This window comes from Lutjanus erythropterus, chromosome 23, assembly GCF_056507025.1.
Source record: "Lutjanus erythropterus isolate fLutEry1 chromosome 23, fLutEry1.hap2, whole genome shotgun sequence".
Classification (NCBI taxonomy): Eukaryota; Metazoa; Chordata; class Actinopteri; order Lutjaniformes; family Lutjanidae; genus Lutjanus; species Lutjanus erythropterus.
In genome coordinates this window covers 17,542,202-17,555,703 of record NC_139339.1, presented here as the reverse complement: position 1 = coordinate 17,555,703, position 13,502 = coordinate 17,542,202, and the positions used below count along the sequence as shown (strand labels likewise).

At 38.2% G+C, this 13,502-nt stretch overlaps 1 protein-coding gene across 1 annotated transcript in view; it reads left to right on the top strand.

The window, feature by feature from the left end:
- The window catches only part of LOC146305961 (diacylglycerol kinase delta), a 96,339-nt gene that overhangs the window by 76,495 nt on the left and 6,342 nt on the right, over positions 1-13,502 (top strand). Inside the window, exons 16-27 of the mRNA XM_084711596.1 lie at positions 22-121; positions 2,890-2,955; positions 4,356-4,527; positions 4,655-4,753; positions 5,061-5,145; positions 5,261-5,368; positions 6,534-6,630; positions 6,741-6,848; positions 6,945-7,058; positions 8,842-8,976; positions 10,549-10,712; positions 13,216-13,321. Coding sequence (XP_084567722.1) covers positions 22-121; positions 2,890-2,955; positions 4,356-4,527; positions 4,655-4,753; positions 5,061-5,145; positions 5,261-5,368; positions 6,534-6,630; positions 6,741-6,848; positions 6,945-7,058; positions 8,842-8,976; positions 10,549-10,712; positions 13,216-13,321 — 1,354 coding nt within the window. The remainder of the gene's footprint in view (positions 1-21; positions 122-2,889; positions 2,956-4,355; positions 4,528-4,654; positions 4,754-5,060; positions 5,146-5,260; positions 5,369-6,533; positions 6,631-6,740; positions 6,849-6,944; positions 7,059-8,841; positions 8,977-10,548; positions 10,713-13,215; positions 13,322-13,502) is intronic.

Below are 13,502 nucleotides of genomic sequence, written 5' to 3'. Positions count from 1 at the left end.
TCTCCTCCACTTCCCCGGCAGGTTTCTGTGTGGGACGGTGAATGATTTTGTGGCGGAGGTGGGGAAGGCGTACGAGAGAGCCACGGAGAACAAGGAGGAGGCAGATGCCATGGCAAAGAAGGTAAATGGTTTTGTGTGTAATTGTATGCATTATGTAAGAGCTTGTATAACTGTAACTAGTGGGCAGTGGAGGTGTGTGTTTGTGTGTGTATAATACAGAGACAGAAATAGTTGTGTTGAAGGTTCATCATTCCCTCTAGTACTCCATGTTTTCTATCTATTCAACTATTTAACTCATATGAATTCAGTTTGAATAACAATTGAAGTTGCGAGGCTGAACATGTACCGTACTAAAGTACAGTTTTGAGGCACTTGTACTTCACTTGAATATTTCCATTTCATTCTATTTTATACTTCTACTCCACTACATTTCAGAGGCAATTATTGTACTTCTTACTCCATTACATTTATCTAACAGCTTTAGTCACTTTGCAGATTTAAGATTATTAAAGAAAAGTTTAAATCACCGTATGAATAATGATGTATGATTCTAGATTAAAGGGATAATTTGGATTATTTGAAGTGGGGTTGTGTGAGGTATTTATCTATAATAGGGTTGGACAGTGTCAGTTCAGATTCACTGAGCACAAACTAGCTAACAGATCAAGGCAGCAGTAGACCAGTAACTGCTGTATTCGGTGAGGTAAAATTACTGATTTCTGCCAAAGGAGTCTGGTGGCTTTTGTAACACTTTAGATGTGATAATAAAGGCTACGAGAGTGTGGACATTTTTGGTAAGTTTACCGTGAACGTGTTTGTTTGTACAGCTTTTAAAGAGTAAAATTCAGACAACAGTCATCAGGTTACTTTTGAAACTGAAGAAAACGTCTAAATATGGTGAAGCTGCCACTACGTTTCCTTATTCTTAAGAGATACTGATCACTCAGAAAAGTAAACTGAGCTAATTCCAGGAGTGTGTTTTGATTTGAATGACTTATGAAAGTTTCCAAAGAAAGAAAATATGTCTGAATTTGCTGGAAATGTGTATAAAAGCATGCACAATACATCAAAAAATATTTTGGTTACATTTGATTGAGGAGAGCAGCTATAAAAGTCACTGAATATTCCAGGCACTGTATAGAACAAGCTGATACAGAATATATATGTGATACTGTTAGACATTGTGGAAAAAGATGATTTGTCCAAAAAAAAAAAGCAGCTGTCTGTGTCACTAGTAGTTAAAAAAACATGCCAGTTTGTAACTACAATGAAAGTGAAGCTGAGAGAAAAACCGGTTTACTAAATCTTTTTTAAAAGGATTCTGCAAGACATTTCAAAAAAGAGAAAATCTTTTCACCCGGCAGAGGTGTCTCGATCCACCAGCAGTCCCTCCTGTCAGAGCGCTTTGAGCTCTGTCCCACTTATCCATCTTTTTTCAAATAATGTGAAGCTTTGTTGTCACCTGGAGGGAAATTCACCTGTTGCTTCTGCAAATAAAAGACCTGTATGTGCTGTAAAGGTATTGATTTCACGCTGGTTTCAGGTGTTACTGCAGCTGCACGGATAAGAATTTAGGAACTTCTGCTAGGGCTGGGCGGTATACCGAATTTTTCATATACCGCCATACAGGTGAATAGCTCAAACAACGTCCGGAACGTGCGCGGCGGGAAAGTGTTTCAGCGGGGACCCATTTCACTGCTGCACACCAACACCACAGGCGTGCTGGCTTGAGCGTGTGTACTACGGATGTTCCTGGTGACTAATTTCTCTGTTGATTAGATGCTAAATTTAATTTAGACTAGTCACTAAGAACACACAAGGCAGAATTTATTAATTTATCATGTTAAACACTGTCCGAAAAAATACTGTGTGTATTAAGAGCCATTTGAAGACATTAATCACAGTCTACAGTCGCCAAATCGTACTTGAAATGCCGCTCAAATGCGCGCTACATTGCGCTGTGCAATACAAACCTTACACTTTTATGCTTCGCCTTTTCAGACCGAAGAGGGTCACAGTGTCTGCGGGTAAAGGACCCAGAGCTAACGTTAGCTGCCAGCCTGACACGCAGTGTGGCTAACGTTAGCTTCCAGCCTGACACGCAGTGTGGCTAACGTTAGCTTCCAGCCCGACACACAGTGTGGCTAACGTTAGCAGCTAGTAGTAGCAGTAGCAGCAGCAGCTCCGCCTGCAGGTTTATGTCTGTGTCTGTGCTTAATGTGGTCACGTTTCTCCAGTCGAGTGAATATATATCAGCTTATTCTGTCACAGTCTACATTCATCTGTCCGACCTCGCTGATGTAAATATCCGGTGTTGCCACGGCGATCGGTTCACACTCGCTGGGTGAGAGGAGCTGCTGTCTGATAGAGCCGCAGCCCTGACTAGTGCCGTGCGGCAACAGGTAACTGGCATCATGCATGAATGAATATTGACAAATATTTCATTTTTAAATATTTTAAACAACTAGTATTTCTGGTGCCGACTAGCGTGGGTGTGGGATGTTTAATTGTATAGTCGTCCATGTGATGGTAACCATACTTTGAAGGGGTCATGCTTTGCTGTGTCTGGACATGAAAAAAAACATGATACAATCCTTATGACAGTAAAATGGGCTATTTAAAGACAATCAACTGCAGTAATTCTGTTCTCAGTAGAAGAAAATGTGGGTAAGAACACTGTTGCATGAAAAAAAAAATAATACCGTCAAATACCGTGAAACCGATATGATTAAAAAAAAAACATGATATGAAAATTTTGTCATACCGCCCAGCCCTAACTTCTGCCCAGCAGTGATGTGTTCTGTGTCTCAGTTTACACTCCTCTCGTATGATTTCGAGGAGAGGCCACATAAACATAAAAATCTCTTTTCTCTCTGTCTGTTCTCCCAGTGTGCACTGCTGAATGAGAAGCTTGATTCCCTCGTCAAGGCTTTAAGTGAGGAAGCTGAGGCCCAGGTAATGATACTGCCACTTATAATCAATATGAAATAGTCGTAGCAATCAGTGTGCTCATGCAGCCTGATTAAAATCACAACACTGTCCAAAATTGTAGAATTTTACATCAAGTAACAGCTGAAGTGTTTTGCACCAAAATGAAATTTGAACATTCTGGAAAAAGTGACCAAAAATGTGACACAAACCTGTTTTTTAAAATAAAATAATAATACAAGTTATCAGAAGGTCATTACCTAATCGATCTGTGTGTTCAGATGTTGATGAACCAATAGGCAAAGAGCTGAGCCTGTGACACTACAGCCTCCTTATTTGCATAACAAAGCAGAAATGCATAAAGAAATGTAAAAATGAAATACAGAAACACTTAAGTATAAAAAAAATTGTGGAAATAATTACCAGGAAAATTGGGAAAGTTGATAAATCAGAGAATTAATACATAGGGAAACTAATACAGAAGCCAATAAAAACAGAAATATAAGTGTATGTCATATTTTCTAAATTTATAAATGTCTGCATTTATTTGTAATATTATTTTTTGGTGCATAATAATAAATTAATGAATTCATTTTGCGCTTAGGGTCTTCCATACAGAGATGACCAAACCACTATATTTCTGACATATTTAATTCATTTTAAATATACTTTCAGGCCATTTAATGGCATATTAATTTATGTATTGAGTCATTTATTTGTTTTGTTTTTTATATATTGTTGCTTATCCTCCACAGAGACTGTGAGACTAACATACTATATTTCTGACATACTGCCTCATGTTGTTTGCTCAGAGACGATATAAAGTGTTCCTCCCCGTTTGTGACACTGGAGGGTTTTTAATCCCCCTGATTCTTCCTGAGCCTTTACAGCAGAAGAACTAAAACAATGTTTATTTTTTACACTTTTTAAGTTTCCTCACAGGAGCTAAACAACAAATAGTGTGTAACTTTTTGTGTCTCTGCTCCCTTTGGAGTCTTTTATTCACAGATTGATGTTGCTGCTGTAAAAGAAATAAACTCAACCCCTTAAAATGTCAGAATGATTTCAACCTGCTGCTCAATAAAAAGGGGAAAGGCACTGAATTTTAGCTTTGCATCAAGCGTCATCTTATATTTGATAAATGAAATATAGATATTCCCCAGGCCTCCCTGTAAATGAATATTAAACGCTGGATCCTTTTGCCAGAAACAAGTGAAGTCGCAGCACTATAAGGCTCCACAGAGCAGAAATAGTAAAAATTTATGAATGAGGAGACATTTTCTGGTTTAATACCACTGCTTTAGTAATAATGTGCTAATCCTGCAGGGTTCCCACTGCTCTCAAAATGAAATATATCTCACAGGGGAGTTGATATCAGGATGTATTATAATAGCGAGAGTTTCCTTTTCCTTTCCTGCCACATTCAGGTGGTGCCAGCAGGTTCAGTGCCCAGCCAGGAGAGTGGCAGCTCAAGCCCTGGAGAGAGTGGCGGGGAGTCGGGTTCAGAGGGTAAAACATACCGGTCCAAGGAGCAGCTGATGCTCAGGGCCAACAGCCTGAAGAAAGCCCTGAGGCAGATCATCGAACAGGCCGAGAAAGGTAAGAGCAAGAAATGGTTTTATTGTCTCCCTCGTCCTACCTTCCCTTTCTTCTTCTTTTGCCGTCATTTTGACACAGTAGTTCTCTGATTTGTGTTGTATTATGTCTACTGACGCCATCATTTCAGTGGTGGACGAGCAGAACCGTCACACGCAGGTCCAGAGGATGTCGTCCTCGTCCTCCATCAAAAGAGAAAACAGCGAGGAGCTGAAGGATGCTGAGCCACGTAAGTGTCTGTTCAGTTTGAAGTCAGCAGGGACACGAGGTAAAGAGACAAACCCCAAACTGCTGTTCATACATTTTAGAAAAGCGACATCAGTATTTTAAAACTAATATGACTGCATTTTGTCAGAAAGATTTTGAAGAAAACTCATTCCTGCAAGTGTAGCAGAATTTAAGCTTTTAATTTAGATCATTTATTATTAAAAAATATCATGATAATTCAAACTTTAGTTGTAATTTAGTTTGATTTAGCAAAACTAAAATAAAAAAATCCAATTGTTTTTAATGAGATCAAAAATGCTGCCATCCAGGTCAAGGAAGCCTAAGTCCCACCTCCCCCATTGTCCTTGAGAAACCAGAGAGCCTGAACACCGTCACCTTTAGCGAGGACTCTGTGTAAGTCTTTGCACATCTGTGTCCTTCACAGACCAGCTGTAGCTAAATAATGTGCTGCTGTATTAATACATGATCACATTTTAATACACAGTCTGCACATGTTCTGTATTTTTAGACAATGTTCAGAGAAGTGTGTGATGAACAACTACTTTGGCATCGGCCTGGACGCAAAGATTTCCCTGGAGTTCAACAATAAGAGAGATGAGCACCCTAAGAAGTGCAGGTAAGAACACACCAAAAATCATTTACATTTTTTCACAGTTCATTTATTTAGTGAAGCAACTGTAAAACTGCAGTATTTCACGTTTAGTGTTATTTCACCCAAGATCAGCATTAATTTAGTATTTATCACACACATTTATACTTTTACCTTTTTCTTTGTTAGAAAGTCTTCAGCAGATTTAAGCTTTGATGTAAATTCAGAAAAGTAATTAAACTGTGCATAAAGTGAAGGGTTTAACAAGATTGTCTCAGTGTCAAGCCTAGATTATATTTCCAATGTGTTCACATACAGCTACAGACACAGACACAAACACAAACACGTAATATATCGGTCTATACTACTTTCACAGTCCTTTCACAATAAAAGTCCCTTAATTTCTCACATTAATAATGTTACATGACTGACACTTGGAACTTTTATATTGCTTAGATGGAAAAGAAACTCTCCTGGTTGACTTGTTAGCAACTACTTTAGAAAATGTATAATAATATTTTTTCAAGTTGTCATTTTTCTTTGTTTTTCAATATTGTTGGTCAACATTGTTGCATTAAGTCGAAGAGCAGGTGGAAGCTAAATCACTGCAAAAACTTAAAATATAACATGTATTATTGTTTTTAGACAGTGTATCTTCAATCTTTAGATGCAGATATTTTATTACTTATTACAAGCAAAAAACTTACTTTTAAAGTGGCATTTATTCCATTGAATTAACAGTGTTGAGAAAAACAATAATGCAAACCGCTGCTTAAATTAATTCACTTTGAGATTCTTGGTCGATTTCTGACTTAATTCAACAGCTGCGGACGATATAATGATATAATGTTGCTTCTCTGACTGGCTTCCCCTTCATGGCAACAGCAGCCGAGCCTCATGGGTAGTGTAGTACGTGGAGTTGTTCCAGCATGCTCCAACTGATACATACATGCACAGACTTATTTCACCCCTGTCAGCAGCTGTAACCCATAAATTATGCACTATTTTATTCACTATTTATATTTAACTGTGCAGTACTTGTTACTGTGTTACAATAATTATGTGCAGAGTCATGTGTTTCTACATTTAGTAACATGGAGGACATACTGCAGTTTAATTTTGTCAATAAAGTTTGATTCTAATGAGACAAAACCAGCTCTGATTGGTTTCCTCCTCCCGTCTCGTCCTGCAGCAGTCGCACGAAGAACATGATGTGGTACGGAGTGCTGGGGACGAAAGAGCTCGTCCAGAAAACGTACAAGAATCTGGAGCAGCGAGTTCAGCTGGAGGTCAGGCTCACACACACACACACAGGAGCGTGAGGACTGTTGTTGGAAACAAAATGCCGTCAGCTGTTTTCCTCTTACATCCTGTGTTTTTCTCTCCTCTCTGTGTTCAGTGTGACGGTGTTCCCATGTCTCTGCCGAGTCTGCAGGGCCTGGCTGTGCTCAACATCCCCAGCTACGCAGGTGGAATCAACTTCTGGGGAGGAACCAAGGAAGATAATGTGAGTAAATACCTTTTCTTTGATGTTAAAAGCAGCACAGCTTCATTAAGATTTGAAAGTGACGGTGTATTGCTTGCTCTCATCTCCTCTGTTCAGAATTTCGGTGCTCCATCTTTTGATGATAAGAAGTTGGAGGTGGTGGCGGTGTTTGGCAGCATGCAGATGGCCGTGTCCAGAGTCATCAACCTGCAGCACCACCGCATTGCACAGGTGACACACAACGCACATCCCCTCACTACAGAGGCAGAGACCAGCCTGTTAGTCCTTTATTTTGAATGTGGTTTTAAATCTTGAGAGCACAAGTTAATTAATTCATTATCATGAGAAAATGAGCTTTTGTTATCTTGAGACAACAAGATAATAAAGCCTTGATCTTGAAAAAAGAAAAAAGTTGTTTCCTTATAATGTTTATCAGAGATCAGGAGCAGCATGCCAGTATGCATAGATGATGTCTTGACAACTATAACATCTGCTTTTAGCTGAAAATATCAGATCTCTCTGATCTCTACTTCAATCTTATTTATATATCAGTGTTCATTTTGTCAGTGAAAACTTTGAAGATAAGAATTCATGGACGTCCTTTTATTTCATGACCAAGTTGTGACCACAGTGTAAATGAAAGAAAATGGAAAACAAAACAGTGAAATTCTTGTTTATTACACCCTTACGAATAAAGACAAGATGGAATAGGTGGCTGTGGTAATAGTGTAGTGTAGTAATTAGCCATCTTAAAGACCAATACCATGTTTATTTTAATTCTCCCGAACCTGAAGTAAATGAGAAAGAAGGTGAATTTCCTTTTCAGTGGTTTTTTCTGCTTCAGTTTGATCATTTTTCTGGTTGAAGGGATAGTTCACATTTTTGTAGTAGGGTACTTAACCATAGTTATTGTATAACTGACAGTAGATGGAATTTTGAATGTCCCAAGTTTGGAGAAGAAGACAGGAGTTCTGGTGCAGGAAGCAAAGTGATGTACTCCTTTGGACAGGGTCAGCAGCAACATGTATTTTAAAAAACCTACATCATTTTAAATGAACGCTATATTTAGAATTGTTTCACTGCTTTACCTTGCTGTTATAAGCCAGTTATCACTCTTTCCAAACCAACCAAACTCCATTGAAAAAAACAATAATTTTACCTTGCAGAACACAGGAGTTGCTGGTCCACTGCTGCCTCAATTGGTTAGTCTGTTTGTGCTCATGTGGGATGTTTTAAAGCGTTCAGATTCACCGAAGTCACACAATGATGCAAAGAAACTAACTGATTGATACAGCAGTAGACCAGCAACTCCTGTATTCTGCAAGGTAAAATGACTCATTTTGCCAATTGAGTTTGGTTAATTTGAAGAGAGCCATATTTGGCTTATATAATGACAGTGTCCCATCAGCAAAAGGCTGTCTGAAGGCAAAGTAAAGCGGTAAAAATCTATTAAATATAGGGTATGCTTGATTTTTTTACATGGCTGGAATACTTTTTGCTGTTGACCCTGTTTACAGCAGTTAACTGCTTAGCTTCCTGCACCAGGAATCCTGCTGCTTCTCCAATAGCTGACCACTATCTACTGTAGATAATACACTGATTATGAATAAGTACCTTATACAACCCCACTTCAAAAATCTGAACTATCCCTGTAAAACAGAATGCCAGAGCAGAGATAAGAATTGACAACTCTGAAAAAAAGAAACACTTTGAAATGAGATGGAATGAAATAGACAAAAGTTTATTGTCCGCCAACGTAGAAAACTGTCTTTGGTCCATCTGGCGTTTCAGCACAGGCAGCACAAATACTCCATGTAATAAAATACAATCTGCTGGTGATGTTCATGTAACTTTTAAAGGTGCAGGTTTTACAGACTCACATAAAATGCTCGGTGTCTGACAGCAGAGGACAGAGGAGGTCAAGCAGAAAAAAAAAGAACTGTATGCATGGACGGAAAAAAAGAACAAGAAGTCTCATCTGACAGCTGCTGTTTTCTGCTCTGTTGCGTCTCAGTGCCGACAGGTGAAGATCACCATCCTCGGGGAGGAGGGGGTCCCAGTGCAGGTGGACGGCGAGGCCTGGATCCAGCCGCCTGGCATCGTCAAGATCGTCCACAAGAACCGAGCGCAGATGCTCACCAGAGACAGAGTAATGTCCAAATCAAATATTAGAAAGTTTTACTCATGATTTTTCCCATATGCGTCATAAAAACACATTTTTCATTCTAAAAATACTATTTAAAAAACTAAAAGCATGTGAAAAACAGCAGTTTTGGTTTGAAATACTCCTCATTTCATAAATATTGCAGCTGAAAATCCGCTCTCGGCTCTCTGCAGCCTCAGCCCTCTGCCCGTGTTGTTGACTCTTTCTATTTTGGGATTTCTTAAATCAAATTCATACCCACTGTGTTTGTTCTCTGTTCACGCTGCTCAAACCTTTGAGAGCTCTCTTGAGCCAAGCACATTTGGGCAGTTTGTTTCCATGGTTTCCCTCCTTAAGTGCCGCAGAGAGAGAAGAGTGTCGGCTCACTGGTTTTATCCTCCAAAATGTGGCTTTTATTCAGTCAAATGGTGACAGTAATGTTCCAGGTGAGCCTTGTCCCTGCAGGATGCCTGGTTGAGAGATGATTATTGACAGGTTTTTAAATGAAATTCATGTCTGGATGTAATAAAACAACCTTTTTTTATTTATTTATTTCTCAGTTATCTCAGATTTACAGACAAAACAGTTGTTTTTTTTCTCCTGTTCTATGGAAGCCTGTTTCCTTCAGTGTGATCAGGGAAAAACGATCCTCTTCATCAGGGGTGTCCTACTTAATTTCACTGCAGGCCACACCAGCATTGTGCTTGCTTCCAATATAAGACTTGATTTGAAGATAAATTAACTGTTGGAAGGTAGAAACTGAAAAGTTTCAGGTCGTTTCCATTTGAATAGCCTATAGGAAAGATTTTAAAATAAAAAAATGTGTATTTGCTTAAAAATTAAATGATGTCATTTTGATTTGCTGCTCCTATTAATGCAACTCACTACAACCACTTCACTAAAATGTCACCGCTGGAAAACAGCTGTATGATATTGTCACACCATGTTGTGTATACTGACATCTAGTAGATGCCCTCAGTGCCTGGGTAATAAAATCAGGATGCATTCTGGGACATGCTGTTTATGGACACTGTACTTCCGTAATGTAAACTAGAATTGAATTGCACAAGTTATACTATACTTTGCAAGCTCTCACAAGCTACATAAAATGAGGTGCTTGGCCAGATTTGGCTTGCGGGTCTCATGTGTAACATGTGTCTCTAAGTCATAATGAGAAACTTTCTCAAAATAATGACTTAGTTCCCCAAAATAATCCCTCAGTATCTCAAAATAATGAGAAACTTTCTCGCTGTCATTATTTTGACAAACTAAGTGACTTGGCTTCCATATGTATCTCAGTCCAGACATGAAGTAAAAGCAGTGTGAACTCAAACCTCTTCTACTTATTCTTGTGTTTTGCTACCTTGAGTCTTCAGTTTATGTTGACACAAACACACAATGCCTGAATAACCGCCTTGAATCAGATGTCAGGTGGCCTTGAATTGAATTAGAACCAACTGAAGCAGAATTTCTTTTAAACATTCATTTGCTGCATCACAAGTTTACATGATGTGTCAGTTTTGAAAAGGAACAAATAACTTGTGCCTAAATCTTTGCTGTATCTCTCTGTGCAACCAGGCATTCGAGAGCACGCTGAAGTCATGGGAGGACAAGAGGAAGATCGACAGCTACCGCGCCAGCAGGCCCCGCCTTAACTCCCAGCAGTCCATGGAGTACCTGACTGAGGAGGAGTGCGCTCAGGTTCAGCAGCTGGGCCTCGTGGCCGACACGCTCATCAATAAGTAAGAAGAACCTGATGTTTTTTTAGGTCAGGTTGTGTGGAGATTTACCAGTCAAGGCCCAAAGTGTCACGGAAAGGACTCTGAAAGTCAAATCACTGATAGGAAAAGGAAAAGCAGCGGGGAAATGAAAATGTAAATTGGATGGGAATGTTTTTTTTTAAATTCTTGATCTGTAATGTTAATTAAATATATGAATATAGTTTCTTATGTCTCTTTTTAAACTGAATTTTTGAATAGATTATTTATACATTATTTATTTATTAATTCATGAATGTATTATTTTTTTCTGTTTTGTTTACTGAGAATATCAAGACTTAGACCGAACAATAACAACAACAATAATAACTAAAACTAAAATAACTAAAATAAAATAGAAAGATGGTAATAATGATGCTAAAAATGAAAGTAAACAAGTAAACAATTATATAGAATTTATAAAATAAAACAAAATAAAAACACAGTTTACAGTAAAATAAAAAGAGGAAAACAATATAGAAACTGAGAAATGAAGAGAAAATGAACAATACTCTTTAATGTATTTTAAAAGAATGTACTTGTTGACTGTTTTATGTTGTTTTTCTTAATCAATATTTAATTGGAACTATTTATTGATGCATTAATATTTAATTTGTAAAGTCTTTTTATAATTCCTCAATATCAAATAATGAATCACTTTGTAATTTTGTCTATTTATATATAGATAATAAATGAATTTATTTGTGAACAAATGTATTAATGCCTGTTTTTATTGTAAAATTAGTTATTCACTAATTCAGTACTTTATTACTATTTCCATGACACTTGTGGTCCTCCATAGAGTTCAGGTCTGAAGTCTTGACTGAAAAAGATCGAAATGTCCTCAATAAACTGTGACCCAGCAAACCTGTCAATAATGTCTCTTCCAGGACATTTTGAACAGATTTTGAGTTTAAAACTTCCTCTGTGTGTTGACGTGTTTGGTGTTCTTGTCCATGTGTAGATCTCACAGAGCTGTGGGCCTCTTAATCAAACTGGACATATTCAGAAGAGCTCGAATTTTCTTCAGCCAGTGTTAAGAAACAAGCCAACAAAACTAGTTAGCTAGCTAGTAATAACTAATATTTTTTACAGATTTTTTTCTGCCTCCACTGGAGCTCCACCCACAAAAAAACTTAATAATGTTCACTAGCAGACCAGGGGTTTATAGGATCGCTAATGTTAGCAAAAAACTAGCTAGATAATGATTGTTGTAGATTATATGGCTAGTATTTTACTCACATAGGCCAACTTTTGCAGGTCCCTCAGCAACATCTTTTAACAGTCTACAAAATTTGGCTTTCTTTTCGATATAGATGTGCTAGCACACAGTATATCTAAGTACAGGAAATAAGAGAGGAGAAGGATGACTGAGGTTCTGCTGGGTACCAAACTTACTGAACTATTATTGGAGCACAGTGAAAAAGGAGCAGACTTAGCAAAGTTTAAATGGTGCTAAAGCTGCAATGATTAGTCGATTAATTAATTAGTCAATCAACAGAATAAATAATCAACAGTTATTTTGACAATCGATGAAACACTGAAGTAATTTTTCATGCAAAAATGTCAGAAATGCTGTTTTCAGCCTCTCAGGTATGGAGGTTTACTGCTTTTCTCTGTGTTACATCATATCAAACTGAATTTTTTGGGTGGGTTGGACTGACAAAACAAGACATTTAAAGACATCAGATTAATCGGGAAATCTAGAAAATAATCCACAGATTTATTAAAGGTTAGTCATACAGCTGAATAAGTAAGACATACGGCTTATTTACATGATTTTTTCAAATTTTACATGTTGATAAGTTTGGGCAGTTGCGAAAAAGGACATGAAAGCACCATATTCAGCAGCCTTCCTGTTTCATTGTCTACGTCTGTGTGTGTTTTTGTGTTGAGAAGATAAAGGGGGTCAAGGGAGAATCTTGCTTAACATTTTGGGGTTTCACTATCCCACTGCAATAATCTTGTTTATTTGCTAAGATTTTCTCGTTTGCACTGATGAGCCGTTTTCTTTCTCTTTTCTCACACGTATAAACCATTTGTGTCCCTCTGAGGTCGTCTCAGCTTGTCTCAATTTGTCTGGTTTATTATAATCTTCTCAATGTTTTCCAAACTGAATTCACCTTTCAGGATGATGAATATTTTAATTACATTTGTGAACTTGTCTCAGAAGCTGAGAAATGGTCATAAAGGGTATTTACTGTGTTCACGCGAAGAGATTTGATATGGACAATTTGAGCACAATAAAAGACGTGTACAATGTGATTTTCCATCTGCTTTGACTGGTTTTGTCATTCACTGGTGGAAATCAGTGCAAATCCAGATGTCTACAAACTGAACTCAAAGGTTGGAGAGACGCAGACTTTTGTCTCATGGACAGGCTGAGACAACTTGTTGGAATAATCACCATAATTGTGCCCTTTCAGTTTGTTGAAATAAATAATTACGGCCCTTTCAAGTCGATGATTTCCTCCCTCGTCCTCCCCAGGATCCGCGAGGCAGCCAAGACCCACAAGCTGGTGGAGCAAGAGTTGGCTCACGCCGTCAACGCCACCGCCCTGGTGCTCACAGAGGCCAAACTGTCCAGCCCCGAGGTAAGACACCGAGGAGGAGGACAGAGAGACAGATGGATGGACATATGGCTGATTTGATTGACAAAATGGAGGAGTGATTTTCATCAGTGTACTTGAGTCTTTATGTCCATTTTCAAGCTGTTAATTTTGCAGCCTGTTAACCTGAAGAGCATCAGTGACGTAGTGATATTGTGATGAGAAG